Source organism: Pyxicephalus adspersus, chromosome 3 (assembly GCF_032062135.1).
Source record: "Pyxicephalus adspersus chromosome 3, UCB_Pads_2.0, whole genome shotgun sequence".
Taxonomy (NCBI): Eukaryota; Metazoa; Chordata; class Amphibia; order Anura; family Pyxicephalidae; genus Pyxicephalus; species Pyxicephalus adspersus.
Window position 1 is genome coordinate 29699236 of NC_092860.1, and position 19475 is coordinate 29718710.

The 19475-nt window shown below is 37.3% G+C and overlaps 1 protein-coding gene across 4 annotated transcripts in view; it reads left to right on the top strand.

The window, feature by feature from the left end:
- LOC140325966 (transducin-like enhancer protein 1) overlaps positions 1-16833 on the top strand; it is a 41973-nt gene extending 25140 nt beyond the window's left edge. For all 4 annotated transcript variants that reach the window (XM_072404105.1, XM_072404107.1, XM_072404104.1 and 1 more), the window contains exons 9-20: positions 1394-1510; positions 3297-3350; positions 4349-4501; positions 5729-5873; positions 7028-7221; positions 7323-7399; positions 9266-9515; positions 10724-10971; positions 12956-13103; positions 14447-14597; positions 15077-15153; positions 15247-16833. In XM_072404105.1, the coding sequence (XP_072260206.1) occupies positions 1394-1510; positions 3297-3350; positions 4349-4501; positions 5729-5873; positions 7028-7221; positions 7323-7399; positions 9266-9515; positions 10724-10971; positions 12956-13103; positions 14447-14597; positions 15077-15153; positions 15247-15354 (1722 nt within the window). In that variant the 3' untranslated portion in view covers positions 15355-16833. The remainder of the gene's footprint in view (positions 1-1393; positions 1511-3296; positions 3351-4348; positions 4502-5728; positions 5874-7027; positions 7222-7322; positions 7400-9265; positions 9516-10723; positions 10972-12955; positions 13104-14446; positions 14598-15076; positions 15154-15246) is intronic.
- The last annotated feature ends 2642 nt before the right edge of the window (positions 16834-19475 follow it).

A 19475-nucleotide genomic window follows, 5' to 3' on the forward strand; every position in this document is an offset into this window, starting at 1 on the left:
GTGGTAACCCAATAACTTTGAGCAGGAATAGTTTCCCGTGTGCCCAGCCTGGGGGTCATAATGAGAAAGTGAGTTTTTTAGAGATAGAGAAAAGACAGGCTTTTTCAGGGCATGGAGTGTTTTTCATAAAACAAACTTTATTTCAATCGGAAAAATATTCTAAAACTAGACAGATTACCTATGCTAGTCCCAGTGCTAACATAGGGAAAACTAAGCTAGGTAACAGGTAAGCGTACGGTACAAGTAGTTTAGGTCCTGTTCAGACAGCAATAGTGTCCTTTCCCACTCGGCGCGTTTTGTTTGTTCAGGGGTTTGTTCAGGGGTTTGTTCAGGGGTTTGTTCAGGGGTTTGTTCAGGGGTTTGTTCAGGGGTTTGTTCAGGGGTTTGTTCAGGGGTTTGTTCAGGAAACTTGGTAATAATGCTGAATATCTTTTTTGTGCAGGCCAGATGTCCTCATACTACTTGATTACTAAATGATTAGGTTATAAAAACTGGTATAGGTTTAGGTTTTAAAAACTGGTAGTAGATTCTATATTTGTGCTCCGATAAAAGATAGCAAGTGTGCCCATATATGCAGCAGTGTGTTAGCTGAGGAGTAGTGTCCACATGATATGCAGTACTATGTTTGTTTTACGTCTAAAGGAGATGGTTTAGTCGATGTACACAGTAGTCTCAAAGCACCTGCAGCTATGTGGCAGTGGCTGAATTTATTCTGTGGGCTTTGCTAGGCCAAAACATGTTGGAGGTCCTCCTGAGTGCCTCCACTTCTACAGAATTTTTGCTTCATCGTGGTGAGATTGCAGGAAGTGGCAAGTGCAGAGCTTAATGATTGGCTGATAGACTTGAAATATATTTTATTGATGTAATGTTATAAAAATGTTTTGGTAAATATTGATTTTTCATGTTCTCAATAAACCTTTATGGGTCAAGTCCACCAATGAATGAAAACAGATCTCATTCCCCTAATGGCTCAGTGTATATTTCTGGCTTGAAAAAAGAAGTCATCCGCTCTTGTGGCAATAGTGTAGAGGGCTCCCCTTCACGTTTGGATTTTTCCGAATTTTCCAGTTGCACAGTTTCACTGCTGTGGCGTGACAAAAAGAAAATTTTGTCCATACTCTTGAATCCTTAAAGTTTGTTGCCCTTGTAGTTTTAAACAGTTCACTTGAACACTGTCTGCACAACCCCAAATAAATTTTTACTATGCATCTATGCACCTACTACTATGTCAATGTCTTAAATATAAAGTATTATCACATTATTCATGAATACTCATAAAGTGATTGCACACCTATCTTATTATGACATCTTAAAGCTGCTGGTTTACCACGGAAATGCTGTTTGAAAATGTTTTAATGTGCTTACTTTTTTTTTTTTTTCTTTGTTTTTACAGAGCAACTCTCTGTTGGTTTCTGACAGCCTGCGAGGCACAGATAAACGAAGGAATGGCCCAGAATATGCTAATGACCTTAAAAAGAGGAAAGTGGATGATAAGGATTCTAGCCATTATGTAAGTAAACAGCCTTTCTGTTTAAGATTCTTGAACTTTGTCTATGCTATGTCTATGCTTTGTCTATGCTATCCAAATATACCTTATTAGAGAATATCATTTGACATAGCATTGAATATTTGCTGTTCTGGTAAATTGTATATAAATACCTTTTGTGTTTTGTTTTATTTTACTACTGTTTGTCATTGCTCTCTTTATGCAGTACGACCACATTTTAGACCCTAAAGCCTACTCATTGTCCAATGGTAATCACCTATAAAAGTAGTTCTTGGCCAAAGCTTCCAACCCACGTAATGGCTGCATAAGGAAACGGTTAGGCAGGATAGCAGAATTCTTGATAACAGAAATATATTTAAGATGTACGTAAATGTTTGGCCGTAGGAAGTCTGATCATTTTGGGATTTATAAGCAGTTTGATAATTGGGCTGAGATGATCATTTACAGGTTAGATGATCTTTCTTTTAGGTCTCACAAAGGTCAGCTAAGCTGTTAACAGATCTTTGTGTCAGTAGAAGCTGGACATTTCTTTTCTGTGGGTAGAAAAAAAAATGTCGCCCCATTTAGATCAGTCGTTTGTGTCAAGTGGAACATTGTGGTGAGTCCCAGAGTTACTGCATTGTGATTCAGGTGAAAAGCATCTTGCCGCCCCTTAGTTCCTGGGAGGCACCTTGTAGTAATAGTTTTTAGGTTTTGGTGATCTTGAAGGAAAGGTCTATCAAAAATGTAGGAGGTTGCTGTTGCTGAATATTTTCTAACAAAATTTCTCATGCCGGAGAAGTATAAAGTAAGGCATGTTAAAGGGAACTAGCAACTCCTGACTTACTGAGTAGGTATTGCAGCCATATACGTCAGCACATCAACAGCCAGGCTGCTAACATTTTCATAAAAAGAGCTGCAATGCTAGCAGATACCCAGTACTTTTGTACTGCCATCTTACAACAGTAAGGGTATGCAGCAGAGGTACAAAAATGTCCATGTATTTTTATAGTGTAGAAAAGTTATTAAATAAGTGGTACTTTGAAAAGAGAATGTAAATGAAATTGCCTACCCTGATGCCATTATTTTTGAATGCTGCTCCACTTTTGAAGAAATCTCAAAGCCGTGCACTGGGAAACAGTTATTATCCCGTTTACCTTAGCCGCTCTTAGCAGTTCTCCTGACCTCCAGGCCACTACAGGGCACAAGTGGACAAGAGGAACCCCTGATCTTTTCAGGTGCCATTTATTTGGAACTTTGGTGACCGGATTAGTTTAAATGGATTTCCTCTGTCTTTGAAATATTCTAACTGTGAACAACACTTAATGCGTTTGTTCCTTCGATAGAAAAATGAGAAGTGTAAAAAAAAAAAAAAAAAAAAAAAAAAAAAAAAAAAAAAAAGCTGGCAGCATACTTAAGAGATGTACTCTAGCCCTTTGATAACCCTGTCTCACAAAGCATAGTTATTTCCTGTTTGTCTTTGTGAAAGCCAGACACTGTTAACAGTCTTGGTTTTCCGGTTTGAAGTGGAATCATTTCACAAACCCTGATGCAGATTACAATGCATACTACAGCAGCAGGGGTCAGATTTCTAGAACCTTTGAAATATCTTCAAGATGCTTTGTTATTTGTGGAAAGTTTATCAATTTCCCCACTCTTTTCAATTCATGAAAATGTTGCTGTATTGGTTTCTCAGAATTGATGTAATCGTAAGCCTTTTATTTTACCTAATGAATTATACTGCAATAAAAACATTTTTGTATTCTTTTAGTTTAAATCCATATATTGAATAAAAATTCTCCTATTACAGGACAGCGATGGGGACAAAAGTGATGACAACCTAGTTGTTGATGTGTCAAACGAGGTAAGAATTATTTCATAGTTTTCTTTATGGTACTGTTTTAAGGCCTAGTGTGCAAATCTCAGCTTTACCATGTAAACATTTAGAAAGCACTTTAGCTCCAGGTAGCTTTCTTAAAGCAGTTAAAGAACTAATGCTTATTCTTAGTGCCCTTTAGCTATAATCTGCTGATTTTACATTTGTGAATGTTTGCCAAACCCAATGGTTAAGACCATTATCATTCAGACAACACTAAGACAATGGGCCAGACCACTGTTTGATTGTTGAGGATAATTTGGCTTTGCACCATTTGTATTGCCAATGTTTAACTACTTCTATAGAGATTTGATGGCACTACTGTTTCCTTTTATGCTGGTGTAATACAGCTAGTGTTTGGAAAACCATTTACTTCTCAGTGCATTATCTACTATGTGTCCTGCTGGGAGAAAAATGCCAGCTCTAAGTTGTAGCCTCTGTGGCACCTAACGGATCAGTAAAGTCCAATTGATTGGCAAAGTAACAAGTGGTTTTATCCTCTTCTGGTTTTCCAGGCAACTAGAATTGTCATAAGTAGAGACAAGTGACATGTTTTTTTTTTTTTTTTTAAAGGATCACTAAACACAAGAACAAAATATCATGCATTGCAGCATACCAGTTTTTTTTAGCTGTATTTGCGTAATTTGTTTGCATTTTATGTAAATTAACAGCTATTTTATGTACTTGCATCTTCCTATGAACTAAAAATACAAACAATGTCCTGCATCTTCTATTAACTACCAATTTCCTTATCGCTAATAGAGAGATGAGCAAAAGTAGGAGAAGCCTGTAGTTTGTAGCAGCCATAGTTACCTTTACGGATAGAATGGGAGTGAACATAGCCACCACAGGAAAGGAAGTGGTAGTCACAGGATTGTTGTGGTACCTAGTTTTCAATTGGGCTGCTGATCAGTTTTCACAAATAGTGAAACTAAGCAGAATACTTCGAATTGATATCAACCATATTTTTGTTTGCACATTCATAGGATCCATCTTCTCCAAGACCAAGCCCAGCTCACTCGCCACGAGAGAATGGTATTGATAAGAGTCGGTTAATGAAGAAGGATGCTTCTAGTAGCCCAGCCTCAACTGCGTCATCAGGCAGCTCAACATCATTGAAATCTAAAGAAATGAGTCTGGTAGGTAACACAGTAATAATGTTCAGTGGGACATTGCTTTCTATGAGGTGGATAGATTACATTTTTTGTAACTATGAAATGTTTCCTCTAAAGTAAATATTAGAAAATAATATCACTTTTTGCATGCTGGGTCCATGGCACACGTTCTGTGCCAGTACCCTGATAGCAGACATGTGTTGTTTCATACCCCTGGGCACCATTTTACCTGAAACATTTGGGACATCTAGTGGTAAAGAGGTGAAACGTTGAAGAGCAGCTTTGGTTGAAGCAAAGCATTAAGCTGCGTACACACTTGCAACTTTTGTCGTTGGAAAGGATCTTTCACGATCCTTTCCAACGACAAGGGGCTGCAAGATGCATGAACGATGCTGTACATATAGCACCGTTCATGCTCTATGGAGAGGGGAGGGGGAGAGCGACGGAGCGGCACCCTGCTGCGTGCTCTCCCCTTCCCTTTCATTACGATCGGCTGTCGTCCATCGTCCGTGGATCCGGCAGGTCGGTCGTCCGGACGATGGACGACACCGACTGTACACACGGCAGATTTTCGCCCAATAATTGGCCAATGCCGATTATCGGGCGATAAAAATCTGCCGTGTGTACGTAGCTTTACTGTCAGAGATGCCTCTCTCTCTTATTGGCTTGTGGGACCTTTTGAAAAAAGCTTTAATTAGGAACATACATTGTGCTATTTTAGTTGCATTTTTGTGTCCGTGTTCTTGTAATGATGTGCAAATGAAATGAATAAATTACTATGGAAAAATGAGCCACACTAAACATGGAGCTTGTTTGGCCTGGTCGCCTATTTAAGTGATGGCAGTTTCATGAGAACTTAATTTTCCACGAAGCTTAGTCAGCCAATTGTAGGGGCACTGCGTGTAGAGTATGATTTTGAGCCAGATAGTCCTTAATTTGTCAAGTTCAGTGAAAAGACCACATTGAGGAAATTATAGGCAGACATAGAATTTAGTATGAAACCATCTCTATGCCGATGCAACTAGAAAACTGTGTAACTCTTTCTACAGATCTGAGTTTTCATTTTGGCAGAAGAATTAAAGGTCAACATTTCTTTCTCACAAGTTAATTCTGTCAACATTGTGTGGATTTATGAAAATTGGCTGAAGGAGTGGGTAGTAGATGCCCAGTATCCCAGCTGCTGTTGTGATAAATTGTGTAATATGGCCTGGATTAAAAATAATACTCATTTAATTTGTTTAATGATACTAGCATGAAAAAGCCAGCACGCCTGTTCTGAAATCAAACACGCCAACTCCTCGTAGTGATGTACCAACTCCCGGCACAAGTGCTACATCAGGTCTGCGCCCAGTACTTGGGAAGCCTCCCTCCATGGACCCTCTAGTTAACCAAGCCGGTAAGAATTCCCTTTTTCTTCTGTACTGTGTTTACATTACATATGTTATGTACATAATACCCCATGAATCTTAAATATGTTTTTCTCTCGTTCCCTCTTATCCAAGAGGCCTGATGAATAACAGATGTTTGCACTCAATTTTCAGCAGCTGCACCACTTTCAGTCAGACTGTTTACTCTTGGCTTTATTTTAATTCCAAATACTCCCAATTTTCAGAACTAGGCAGGCAGGCGATATCCATCTACTTATTGTCAGTGTAATGCTCCTTTTCAAACCCATAATTCCCAGTTCCAGTTGGTTAATATTTGCTATATGCATACAGCAAATGAACGCAACAATATTTACTTTTACAGGCAAGTCCTTTCATGTAAATCCTTGAAGAAATCCATTTTCCTTTGTGAAGAGACTATTAAAATTCAGTAGTCTGGCCTGGAAAGATTAATTCCAGATCTCTCAACCTTTATCTTCTGGTTTTGGCTTGGGCAAATAAATTGTAAACAAAGATCAGGCCATGTAATATAAGTAATAGAAGGGTGGAATTCCATTACTAAGTGCTCCAACACACCAGATATATTGAAAAATCCATGTGTTTAAAGCAAGTGAAGGATTTTGAATGCTTTCAGTTAACAGACTCTGATAGAAAAATAATCATTAATGACCCCACTTTGTTTAGCCATCATGCAACATTAAAAAATAATGGCAGCTCAACATATTAAAGTGGAAAATAGCTTCAGCATGAAAAGTTGCCTTTTGTGATGATCCCCCATCGTCATCGTGTACATATGTTGAGTCCTCCACTCTTTGGTGCTTATTCAGGATACAAATCGGCTGAACTTCCAGTGCTCAGTGAGAGCTCTGGCTCTTATTCACTGATGCATTTTCTCTCCCTGACATTGCGGATCCTTGTGTGATTGATCAAAGAGAAAAGGGAAGTACAAAGGACAGCACTAGAAGTACAGCTGAGCTCTGCTGTGGCACTAAACCTTGGGTAGCTGTTTTACATGTTTGGGGATTCCTATTCTATGCTAAATTTCTTTAACTTGGCCAAATTAAAGGCCCTTAAATGCTTCCTCACTACAGTTGTGTTGGTGCAATGTGATGTAACGTTTTCCTCCCTATGCTATAAGTTCCTAAAGTTTTTCTTTCACTTATAGCTGCTGCGGGTTTAAGGACTCCACTGGCCGTTCCGGGGCCTTATGGTTCACCCTTTGGAATGGTTCCACATGCGGGTATGAATGGTGAACTTACCAGTCCTGGAGCTGCATATGCTAGTTTGCACAATATGTCCCCACAGATGAGTGCGGCTGCTGCTGCAGCTGCTGTTGTGGCCTACGGACGATCTCCAATGGTGAGTTAAATTGTTATTAATTTCACTAGTTATGCGTGTGGTCTAATTTCTTTTACTTAACTTTAACTACATTCACTAAACTTGGGTTTAAATTTCAATAGGTTGGTTTTGATCCACCTCCTCATATGAGAGTACCAGGAATGACACCAAACTTGGCTTCAATCCCTGGAGGAAAGCCGTAAGTAATTATTAACACTTACAGCGTATGCTATGTTTGTTTTTTTTCTAACATTAATAAATATATTGATTGTGGTATTTATAGAATGTTACCTAAGCTATGTGCACAAGTAAGATTTCTGTCTCTGAAAATGATTTTTCCTAATCATTTCCAGTAACAGAATAAACAGGTGCTGTACATATATTGCTTTTTCTGCTACATGGAGGGGGCAGTGGTACCCTGCTGCTCTGTCCTCCATAGGAAAAGTGCAATGTTGCACCCACGCTCAACCTGCCAGAATGAATTGGGGGAGGATGGGAAAGCTGAACACTGATTTTCACCCAAGACGATCACAATTATTCGTCTTGAGTAACAATCATCTAGCAAGTGTACTTGGCCAGGAATGTAAAAGCCAAGCTTATATCTTGATAAAATAGTATTATATGGTGTTATTCATGGCAGCTGTTCATCCTCCTATATGCAATTTATCCGCCTATATGCAATTTAAACACCCACAGAACCACCAAAAAAATACTGTATTGGCACGAACCTATCAGAGGGGATTCAATAAAAAAATATATAAATAATAAAGAGTAAATCAATGATTGCTTGCTCTTATAGAGCCACAAATGTAAAGCAGTAGCAACATTGCTGATGTTGAGCTTGTGTGTTCCCATTCTGTAAGAGTTCCAGTGTTAGGTTTGAAATCACAGCTTAGTGTTGATACTGAACACAGATGATAAATGCATAGTCTCCCAAACCCTCCTTTCGTGATTAAATCCTGGGAAATTCAGACAGAACAAACCTTCTGCAACCTTCTTGCAATTATAATAATACTGTAACCTGCATTGCCTCCTCCTACCTCCTGTACATTTCTATTGAACATTGGCCTAGTATAGTCATGTCACAGGTGAAAAATTAAGTTGGCAATGAAAGTAAGTTAAAACCATGGCGCAATGGTTTTAAGGGTGGGCTGAAGTTATGTGCACGTTATACATTCAGTGATTTCTTTTTTGTGTCTTTATATATAGACCATTTTCAGATATTTAAATGTATGTTAAATGCAATGGGTATAATGCACTCTGAATAAAAGGGTCTCATTTGCCTGCATAACATCCATAAAGAGAACATCATCACTATTATCTACTGTTACCAAAAGTTACAGTACTCAGATTAAATAAAAAAATACAGCTTTACCTCCTAAACATTACATGCATTAGTGTGTGACAGCAATTAGGTCAAAAAAGGTTGTAATGTAATCATGGGTGCTTAAAGTGCTTCCACAGATTTTACATTGTTCTCTTCTCACTGTACAATTTAATTGATAATTCTGTATTTTAGGTACAGGATGTGCTGCTTATTGTTGAAGTAGCTCTGAAATGATATTTGAAAATAAATCTAGTCACATACATCACTCCATCCGGAACCACACTGTTTTTGCACTGATCGTTTGCTGAAGTATAAATATTATAAATCATTTTCCCTGTAGAGAGTGCTTGCAGTGTCACAGATTGAAGTATAGTTTACAATAAGTGGAAGCACAGATGTTCTGACTGAAATTGTTTAGGTGACAGAGTAGTATGTAGCAGAAGAGAAAATTCTCCTGCATTTATAGGTTTTTACTTCTAATTGTTTTCTGTACTTCAAGCCAAATCAGAAACAATAGTAAATCAATCTGAATGCGTGTTTTTTTTGTGAAGTTAATATAAAGTCTGTGGTATTTTTGTTTTGTGTTTATTTTTGCTAACTGCCATCATGGAATTATTATGGCCTAAAAGCCATTGAATAATTTGGACCCTTTATAAAAGTATGTTTACTACAGAAAATTGTGTAGGTGTTAATTGCAGCGCCATTTGCTAATTTCTTTCCCCTCTCCATTCTTTCTAGGGCTTACTCATTCCATGTTACTGCAGATGGCCAGATGCAGCCTGTCCCATTCCCTCCTGATGCTCTGATTGGCCAAGGAATCCCTCGGCACGCGCGCCAGATAAACACACTAAATCATGGGGAAGTAGTTTGTGCAGTAACCATCAGCAACCCCACAAGACACGTTTACACTGGTGGGAAGGGATGTGTGAAGGTCTGGGACATTAGCCAACCTGGCAACAAAAGCCCTGTTTCTCAGCTGGACTGCTTGGTAAGTGTACAGAAACTTGTGTTTCAGGGTAATTTGTCCTTGGAGACTCTACAAGGAAATGGCTTTCTATTCTTTAGTTTTTGTTGTCTTTAGACTTCAAATACAGCTCAAGAAACAGATTTGCTTTTATGAGTAGCATTGTTTTAGTCTAAACACAGGGAAGCCATTTTTACATCTCTTGAGATACCCATTCTTTCAAAGTTTACACATCTGTTGCACACTTTATGAACGGTCTTACTATCCCTGTTGGATATTTATTCTATGTTATAGAAAATGTTAAAGAAAATGGAAAGACCCAGAGTTGACTTAAGTCCCTGGAACAATAATCAGGCTGGGATCAGAGCTAGAGATGGAGTCACTGTCCAATAAAAAGCCCATGTTGACTCCTTATTCATTAATCCTGCCTATTATTGAAATACCATTTTTGTGCAAACCGACCCGTATATGTTTAGAATTTAGTATTATTTATTAGGATGTTTATAAGGTTTTTACATAAACTGTTTAATGTAAAATCATGCATTTAATACATTCAATCTGCCCATTACTAGAACTTAAAACAGTGCAGTTTCCTAAGCACTACTTTCACAAGAAATCATTCTCATACAGCACACCGTCATCTCAGGTGTGTGTTTACTCTACTTTGTTTGCCAAGTAGGTGGTTGAAAAATTGTTGGTTGACGGTTATGAAAAATAATCTAAGGACATGGCGTTGCTATGATGTATGTTTACCCGGGCTTCCATAGTCATTCACATACAGACTGCTTTTGTTATTAATTTGAAGAACCGTACCTGTGCAAATACTATTGTATTATTAATAATGACAGCAGAATTATAAATAAAGGAAAGATTGTCATGTTTTCCCCCATATTAAAGAAGCTCACTAATAATTGTTGCATAGGTACTATATTATAATTCATAGTGGGTTTTTTTTTCCTTTTGAGTCCATAACTTGGATTCAGCCTTGGACTTTGGAAATTGTCCAATAAACAGTTTTTTGGGTGAAAGCCTTGGATAGGCCAGATTCCAAAAATTTAAATGTATTTTTTTGTATTTATTGTGTTTTCAATTTAAGATCTTGTTTTCTCTCAAACTATGGGTTCTTCAACATAGTTTAACATTATAAAAAAAGTATTGTGATATTATAATGCCTAATAAAACAAGTTATATTGTACCAAGAGTGATAAAAGGATGTTGTCTTGTCTTTCTAGAACAGAGATAACTATATAAGATCATGTAAATTACTCCCTGATGGATGCACTCTGATTGTCGGAGGGGAAGCCAGCACGTTATCCATATGGGACCTGGCAGCTCCCACCCCACGTATAAAAGCAGAGCTGACATCATCTGCTCCTGCCTGCTATGCTCTGGCTATCAGCCCTGACTCCAAGGTCTGCTTCTCCTGCTGTAGTGATGGCAACATTGCAGTGTGGGACTTACACAATCAGACCCTTGTAAGGTATGTGACAGTATTTTGAATATTAATAGATGTTTTCTTTCTTGGCAAAGAATCTGTAATGCAGCAAACACTGCAAAAAAAATAAAAAAATGAAGAACTTATGCATTTTTTATCACCATATTTACGCATGGGAACAAATGCTGTGTGCCAGGTTTTGCAGTATAATAGACCTGTATGTACGAACATCTCTTTTGACCGTTTGTTATTCAGAAAACGTTTTTTAGATCACAGTAGAAGCTCACATTGTGCTAAACTTATTCTTTTGTACTGTCTCACTGCATCTCTTGGTTTTTAATTTTTTTACTGCCTAAATGTCTGATAGAAATTTTATTTTAAATCAGATACATGTGCGCAAAAGGTAATTTAAGCAATTGTATTATGTATTGAAGTTGTTGACAGGGGCACTAGAATGGGACTTAACGGTTGTTGATTTATAGGAATTACATCCTTTCTTCCACTTTACTTTTTTACTGAGAAAATGAGATGTCCATTAAGTTCTGAAATTGAACCTGTCACCTTCACTCACAAAGGTTACTGGTTCTGTGGGCTGAATTATCATACAAATGTCACCCAGTGATTGCAATCACTGGCTTCCAGGCAAAAGTAGTATTTTTAGGTTTTACAGCCAGTCCCAATTTTGGCATTGCTTGATGGCATGTTTACATGTAATATATGATGCATATTTGTTGTATTACATATTTCAATTATTTGTTTTCATGAGGAGTTCAGCAATTGTCGTTGTTGGTGGGGTAGACTAGAAGCCAAATTAATCTTTAAAATTTGACAGATCTATTTGGACAGTCTTGCATGAAGCAATATCATTTTATAGGATAGGAATGCTGACACCATATTCTTGGGAACTGACCTTTAGTATTTTATGTTCCATGACCCTGGCAGTTGGAATATCCTAATACTAGCAGCAAATGCCAAAAGGGTTAAACAAGGCTTAGCACGGATTTTTATTTAATTGCTCTTAGAGCTAGGTTGTATGTAGCTCACATCTTTTGAATCCTATTAGGTTGGCAACCCTGCCTTTATGGAAGGCCAGCAAACTATTCTGACTGGAATAAATCCATGAGGCTTTACAGGCAGTTTGGCAGGCACATGACAGATTTGGGACTCCGATAATTCTCCTCTCAACCTTCAGATGTAATTTTAAGCAAGCACAGCTAGTGTTCTTCTGGCAATAGTTTTTATTCATTTTAATTTTTTTTTTCTTCCTGCAATGGTTTTTATCCATTTAAAATGTTATGATTTTCTACATGTCATGTAACTGCGAATAAACATTTGCACTCATATGCTTATGCACGTATTTATTTATCGGATACAACAGTAGCAAATTCTTCAATTCGGATTTACTTCATCATGCAACTACAGGATCAATTGGTACATTGTTTTTCATATGTAGGAGGATGCCAAGTGTGATAACTATCCTTTTATAATAAGTTGGTGGTATTTTTAGGATTTTCTCTGACAAGAATTTTTTCAGAAGTCACTTAGATTAGGCAAATGCATTGGTACTCCTGCAGAGTTGAAATAAAACATGTCATGTTTGATATTGTCACCTCATTTCAGAAACTATGCTGATACTTTGTGAAGTAAAGCAGTTTTTACATGTTAGCTGTCAATTTTTAGGTTATTAAGGCATTTGATTGACACATAATTATCAGTAATGTGGTTAATTGGCCTGCTATTACTTTTTTACTTCTCAACTCAAGACTGTTTGTGAGGTATATTGTTGTAGGTTTGGTAGCAAAAGCTTTTTTTTCAGATGATTGCTAGTCATTTGAATTAAGCAGAGCCATACCTGCTATTTGAAACTTGTGGGTGTATTTTACATCTGCAAGAAAGAGAGAAGTGTTGTTCCATTTCACTAGATTTACAAGAGATGACACATGTAGGGAAAGTCCAAAGCTAACAACGCAGCAGTGTTTACCTTGAGTACTGGCAGGAAATCATTATTCAATCTTGTTTGTCTTATCAGGCAATTCCAGGGCCACACAGATGGAGCCAGCTGTATTGACATTTCAAATGATGGTACCAAGCTTTGGACGGGAGGTTTGGACAACACGGTGCGATCCTGGGACCTGCGTGAAGGACGACAGCTACAACAACATGACTTCACATCACAGGTAAATGCTGTGATTTTATTTCTCTTTCTGGGGGACTGTTCAATTAATTTTCTCAAAAACACTTTTTGTAAATTATTTGGTATCTAAAACAGATTTTATTTCAGTTTTGTGCTGTCAGTCTATAGACCCATTAGACACGTAGTTATGATCTGCCCACTCATTTAATTGTGGGGCAGACTTTCACAGCCTGTATGCGAGCTACTTTACACACTGTTGGGTTTTGTAAGGGTCTACCTGATAGGATGCTGGTTTAATGGACTATTAGGTAGACTTATTACACTGCACAGATGTGAGGTTAACTACCCCCCCCCCCCCCCCCCAATTAGAAACATTATTAAGTGTATTTTACTTTTTAAATGACGCTGATGACACACATTAGCTTAACTGATTTAATGTAGTTGAACAAAACCTTTACAACCAGCTAAAAATCTTTTTGTACACATCTGTTGGACTTATCTTAAGAGCCAAATTATTGTAGAAATGGAAGCTGTATTAGAGTTGAAAAGAACATAAATCGATAGTCCTGTATAGATTGATGAGTTACCGGTTTTTCTGGCTAAAAGTTACTCAAAATGAAATGCTAGGACAACTGCATATTGACCTTCACATATGCCCTTCCACTGTGTAATTTGTAACGTCCTACCCTTCCAAAAATGTATAGGTCTGGTTTAAACCAGATACTTATTTCAGACCATACTTATCTTCCATTTTACTTTTACTACAGTCAAAGCAATGCAAAACTGTATTTGAACAGAGCAGGAACCGCAACTTAATGATTAGGTCAACTTTGTACTCTAGTCCAATTAACTGGTTGTTTAAAGCAGTGTGTAGTAAAGTAAAGCTAAATTGGCTTACAGTGCTGTCAGTTCCTCTCCCATTGAATGCTTATGCACAAGAAAATAATGTACCAAATACATAATTGTGTTGAATTTGGTTATTTGTATCTCTGCAATGTAGATACACATTTACACAGGAGTGACAAAAACCTTTTCCACAAAGATCTCCACCCATCTTCTTTTAGCAGACACTTTGTCAGTTATATACTGTAAGCATATACAAGTAGGAAGCTGATAATCTTTGGCTCTATTCTTGTGTTTGCACTTATCCTTTTGTCCAAGCTGGTCTTGGCAGAAAATTTCCAGTCTAGTCATAGTCTATCTTCCCAAAGCAAGTTCCCCAAAGTCATCTGTTGTGCTGCTCTGTGCTCATAGATGGTTCCCTTGTCCATACTATTGGTATGCATAAAGAATGTGGTTTTTCATGCTAGTACCACAGGGTTTTTTTCTGATGTGTTTTGCCTTTGATATTTTAAACAAGTTTTTTGTGTTTTGTTTTATATTTAGATCTTCTCCCTTGGATACTGTCCAACTGGGGAATGGCTTTCAGTAGGAATGGAAAGCAGTAATGTGGAAGTCCTGCATGTAAATAAACCAGATAAATATCAGCTGCATCTGCATGAGAGCTGTGTGTTGTCACTGAAGTTTGCATATTGTGGTAAGTACAAAAAATAAAGACTTATAGTGGCAGAAGCATTCATTGTTGATCTAATTTGGTCTGTTTTGGGTTTGTGGACATGTACGAAAATAAATTATTTTTTTTATAGTACAGGGGATTTAGCTGTGAAGTGAAAATATACTAGATTCTATAGATAGTGTAAGCAATGTGATCATATGCAGAACCTATATTAAATATCATATACCCACAGTCCTCTAGGTTTGGCAAGAAGCCATTATGGTGCCTTTCCAGTAATACTATTCAGTATATATTAAAAAGTTTGAACTACTTTATTTGGCAAAAACTGATTATTGGGATTACCTAATCTTTGTGATTGTACAAATGCATAATGATCACTGTATCTTTTTCTTTTTTATTATATGTAGTGTATGTGTAAATATATAAAATGTCTGTGTCATCAAATAAAAATGTAGCTTTTTGTATAAAAAGTTTAACCTAATTTAACTTTTTCTCCTTAGGTAAATGGTTTGTAAGTACAGGGAAAGACAACCTTCTTAATGCCTGGAGAACACCATACGGAGCCAGTATATTCCAGGTAAGGGTCAATACAGTTATATTTTATGAAATCTACCCTGTGTACCCCCCGGAATATAGGATGTGTGGATTAATCTGTTCCATCTCTCTACAGTCCAAAGAATCGTCATCTGTGCTGAGCTGTGACATCTCTGCAGATGATAAATACATTGTCACTGGATCAGGAGACAAGAAGGCTACAGTCTATGAAGTGATCTACTGAAAGACTAGATTGTACAAATGATCTGGGCCAAAATCTACTTTTGCATTAGTGGTAGGAAGAAACAAGCAGACTTTATCTGGAATATGAAACTTTTTACCTGTGTGTGTGTATATAAGGAAAATGCAATATGGACTTGCTTCACCCCCTGTACGTGTGGATCTGACTGCCTGGAACAAGCTGAAGCCAACGTATAATGAACATAAAACGTCTTAATGTGTCTGCTGAAAACTTTTTTTTTTTTTAAATCTTCTGGTTTTTGTCTTACATTTAATGTGACTCATAGCGAGACTACAGATATTCTCAACACCGTGATTTACCAGATGATTGAGATACAAGGTTCTGTACTTCGAAGAAAAAAATGTTGTGTTTTTTTTTTAAATATTTTTGTTGAAGGTCAGTTGTATAAAATGTAAATATTTGTTTTCCTACAGTAAAGTCTTTTTAGTACCAACAGCATTTTTAATTTTTGGTTTTGTAACTGTCAATATGTAAATTGATTTTGATGGTGTATATAGGATTTGTAATTACACTCAGTTACCAAGGTTGTGACTGTCTATTCTTTTTACTACACTGTGATAGGGTCTAGTCAAGTTGTAAATGTTATTTGAAATAGCAGATGCACAGTAACTTGACGCCTGATGAATATCTGTAAGTTTATAAGTCTAAGTTCTTTTTCTCAAGACAGTATTCTGTCCTCATAACTTGCTCTTTTAGCATGATTGTCCATGTTCAGCCTCTATTCAAAGCATTCTTTCCATTTTACAAATCTCAGAGACTGTTGATCTAGAATTTATAAGGAACCATTTTGAAGTGTGTGTATATACAATTAAAATGCGTTTGTAAGATGATTAGGTTGTATGTTTTGTTCCCATTTTATGCACTCTGTCAGGATGGTTGCTGTCATTTAGTGACCTCTTAACAAAATCAATAAGAGTTCAGATCATGGGAACAGATGATTTTTTGTATACCCTTCTCTAATATTTAAAGGTTCCCCCCTTCTATGGTTAACATAAATGATAAGAGGAGTCCCTGTAAATATAGAGTTATACAGAGTAGTCATTTTGGTTCAGTTTCTCCTTTTTATAATAAGCAGATACATATGATAAGCCTGCTCAGTATTTTTAGCCATGTGTAAATTGGCCTCTTGCAGGTCTTTGAACCTAAAACTTGTTGTGCTGCTTTTCACCCCTTCCAATATTCATTAAAGTTTAAGATGATGGCTGTTGCCGCATCCATTACACAACTGATTTATTTATTTTATGATGAAAACATTTAGTGAGCAGTGAACCTTGCATAATATTGTAAGCTTTCCATAGAGGCCATTATGAATGTTTTTATAAAAACAAAGACCTTTGGTTACTTTTAATGAAGTCAATACTTCATTACAATGTCTGAATAAAACCTAATACACTATTTTCTGGTATTTTTTTGTTTAATTAAATGTTTTCTGAAATAAACTTTGTTTATTGCTTCACATTATTCACACTGAGCAATATTATAATGTATTATAGCTAAGCATTTTTTGCTGAATTTAATCATGCTTGACAATTATAAAGGGTGCTTAGTGCTGATCACGGAATTACCATGTAAACAATCTTAAGTAATTACTGGTTGTTCATAAATAGGTTTAGAAAAATATTTTTTCTTAAACACAGACAGTAGTGAAGAAGGGGCTTAAGAAAAAAAAGTGTTGTCTTCACCTCAAAACAAAAAGATTAAAAGAAGACTTAATGGATAAACAGGTCTCATTAACCATTGTACAAGTTTCTAAAAAATACAGTATAAAGGTTTGCATTTTATAAAATTGTAAAGCACATACCTCCGCCCTGTGGTTTAGCACTGACCGGAATACCCCCTATTCTTAAATCCATACATACCACACCAGTATAAGGTTATACAGGTAGTGCCCGAGTTGAGAACATCCGACACGGATGACTCCTAGATTCATGTGCAGGACAGAGGCTTGATGGGGCTGAGGGGGTGGTTTGCATGACTTGCAGAAGAAGTCTTTTGCTGTTCTGCAGCATCTTGTAACTCTTTAATGACCAAGACAAATTGCAGTTTACTTTTGCATATTGAAGCACAGCTTGCTCCGGAAGTTAATGAATGTCAAGGCTCCATTAAATATTTGGACAGACAACTTTTCTAATTTTGGTTCTGTACATTACCACAAGTAATTTTAAATGAAACAACTTAGATGTAGCTGAACTGCAGACTTTCAGTGGGTTGAACAAAAAGATTGCATAAAAATATGAGGCACTAAAGCCTTTTTTAAACACAATCACTTCATTTCAGGGGCTCAAAAGTAATTGGGCAAATTAAAAAGGTGAAATAAAATGTTCATTTCTAATACTTGGTTGAAGAGCCTTTGCTGGCAATGACAGCCTGTAGTCTTGAGCTCATGAACATCACCAGATGCTGGGTTTCCTCCTTTTTAATGCTGTGCCAGGCCTTTACTGCAGTGGCTTTCAGTTGCTGTTTGTGGGCCTTTCTGTCCAAAGTCCTCAACAAGTGAAATGCATGCTCAATGGGTTCAGATCAGGGGACTGACTTGGTTATTCAAGAATATTCCACTTCTTTGCTTTATTAAACTCCTGGGTTGCTTTGGCTGTATGTTTTGGGTCATTGTCTATCTGTATTATGAAATGCCTCCCAATCAATTTGGATTTAAGCAGACAGTATCTCTCTAAACACCTCACAATTCATTTGGCTGCTTCTGTCCTGTGTCATCTCATGAATAAACCCTAGTGTCCCAGTGCCACTGGCAGCCATGCACGCCCAAGCCATCACACTGCCTCCGCCATGTTTTACAGATGATGTGCTATGCTTTGAATCATGAGCTGTTCCACTCCTTCCCCATACTTTTTTCTTGCCATCATTCTGGTAAAGGTTGATCTTGGTTTCATCTGTCCAAAGAATGTTTTTCCAGAACTGTGCTGGCGGTTTTAGATGTTTTTGAGCAAAGTCCAATCTAGCCTTTCTATTCTTGAGGCTTATGAGTGGCTTGCATCTTGCAGTGCACCCTCTGTATTTACTTTCATGCAGTCTTCTCTTTATTGTAGACTTGGATATTGATACGCCTACCTCCTGGAGAGTGTTGTTCACTTGGTTGGCTGTTGTGAAGGGATTTCTCTTCACCATGGAAATTATTCTGCAATCATTTACCATTGTTGTCCTCCGTGGACGTCCAGGTCCTTTGGCGTTGCTGAGTTCACCAGTGCTTTGTTTCTTTCTCATGATGTACCAAACTGTAGATTTTGCCACTTCTAATATTGTAGCAATGTCTCGGATGGGTTTTTTCTGTTTTTGCAGCTTAAGGATGGCTTGTTTCACCTGCATGGGGAGCTCCTTTGACCTCCTTTGACACCCCCCCCCCAATGAACTCCAGGCCTTTTATCTGCTTAATTGATAACGACATAACGAAGGTATTGCCCACACCAGCCCATAAAATAGCCTTTGAGTCAATTGACCAATTACTTTTGACCCCCTGAAATGAAGTGATTGTGTAAAAAAAAAGGCTTTAGTTCCTCACATTTTTATGAAATCTTTGTTCAATCCACTGAATTAAAGCTGAAAGTCTGCAGTTCAACTGCATCTGAGCATTACCACAATTATTTTTAAATGAGCAGATGCAACTAAGTATGAAGTGGATTTTTTGGGTTGATTCCATAAATTTTTTCCCTCGAATGGTTCCATATGCCATATTGATGTATTAAATATTCTTTTAATTTTTTGGAAGTGTTTTACATTTCTGAGGGTAAGCAAGGTAACTTAACTGCATGTTTTGGTATGTTGGAGGAAACCCATGTAAACAACAGGGAGAACATACAAACTCCTTGCACAGGCAAGAATGCTATCCACTGAGCCGAACTCAATGCTATGCTGGAAGGCTACCATGTACCTAATCACACTCAGTAGTTATTCATCTTTAGGTAACCCATTGAAATCATTTTATTTTCCTTTACATAGTCTAGTAGCACCATTGAATTCCTGCTCATAGATGTTATTAAAGAAACCTACTCACCCACAAAAAATGTAAATTGCCCAAGGTCAGTAGAATCTTACATTATTGAAAAGTCATTTGTGAAGTGGCCCAATAGATGTACAGGAAAACATCTACC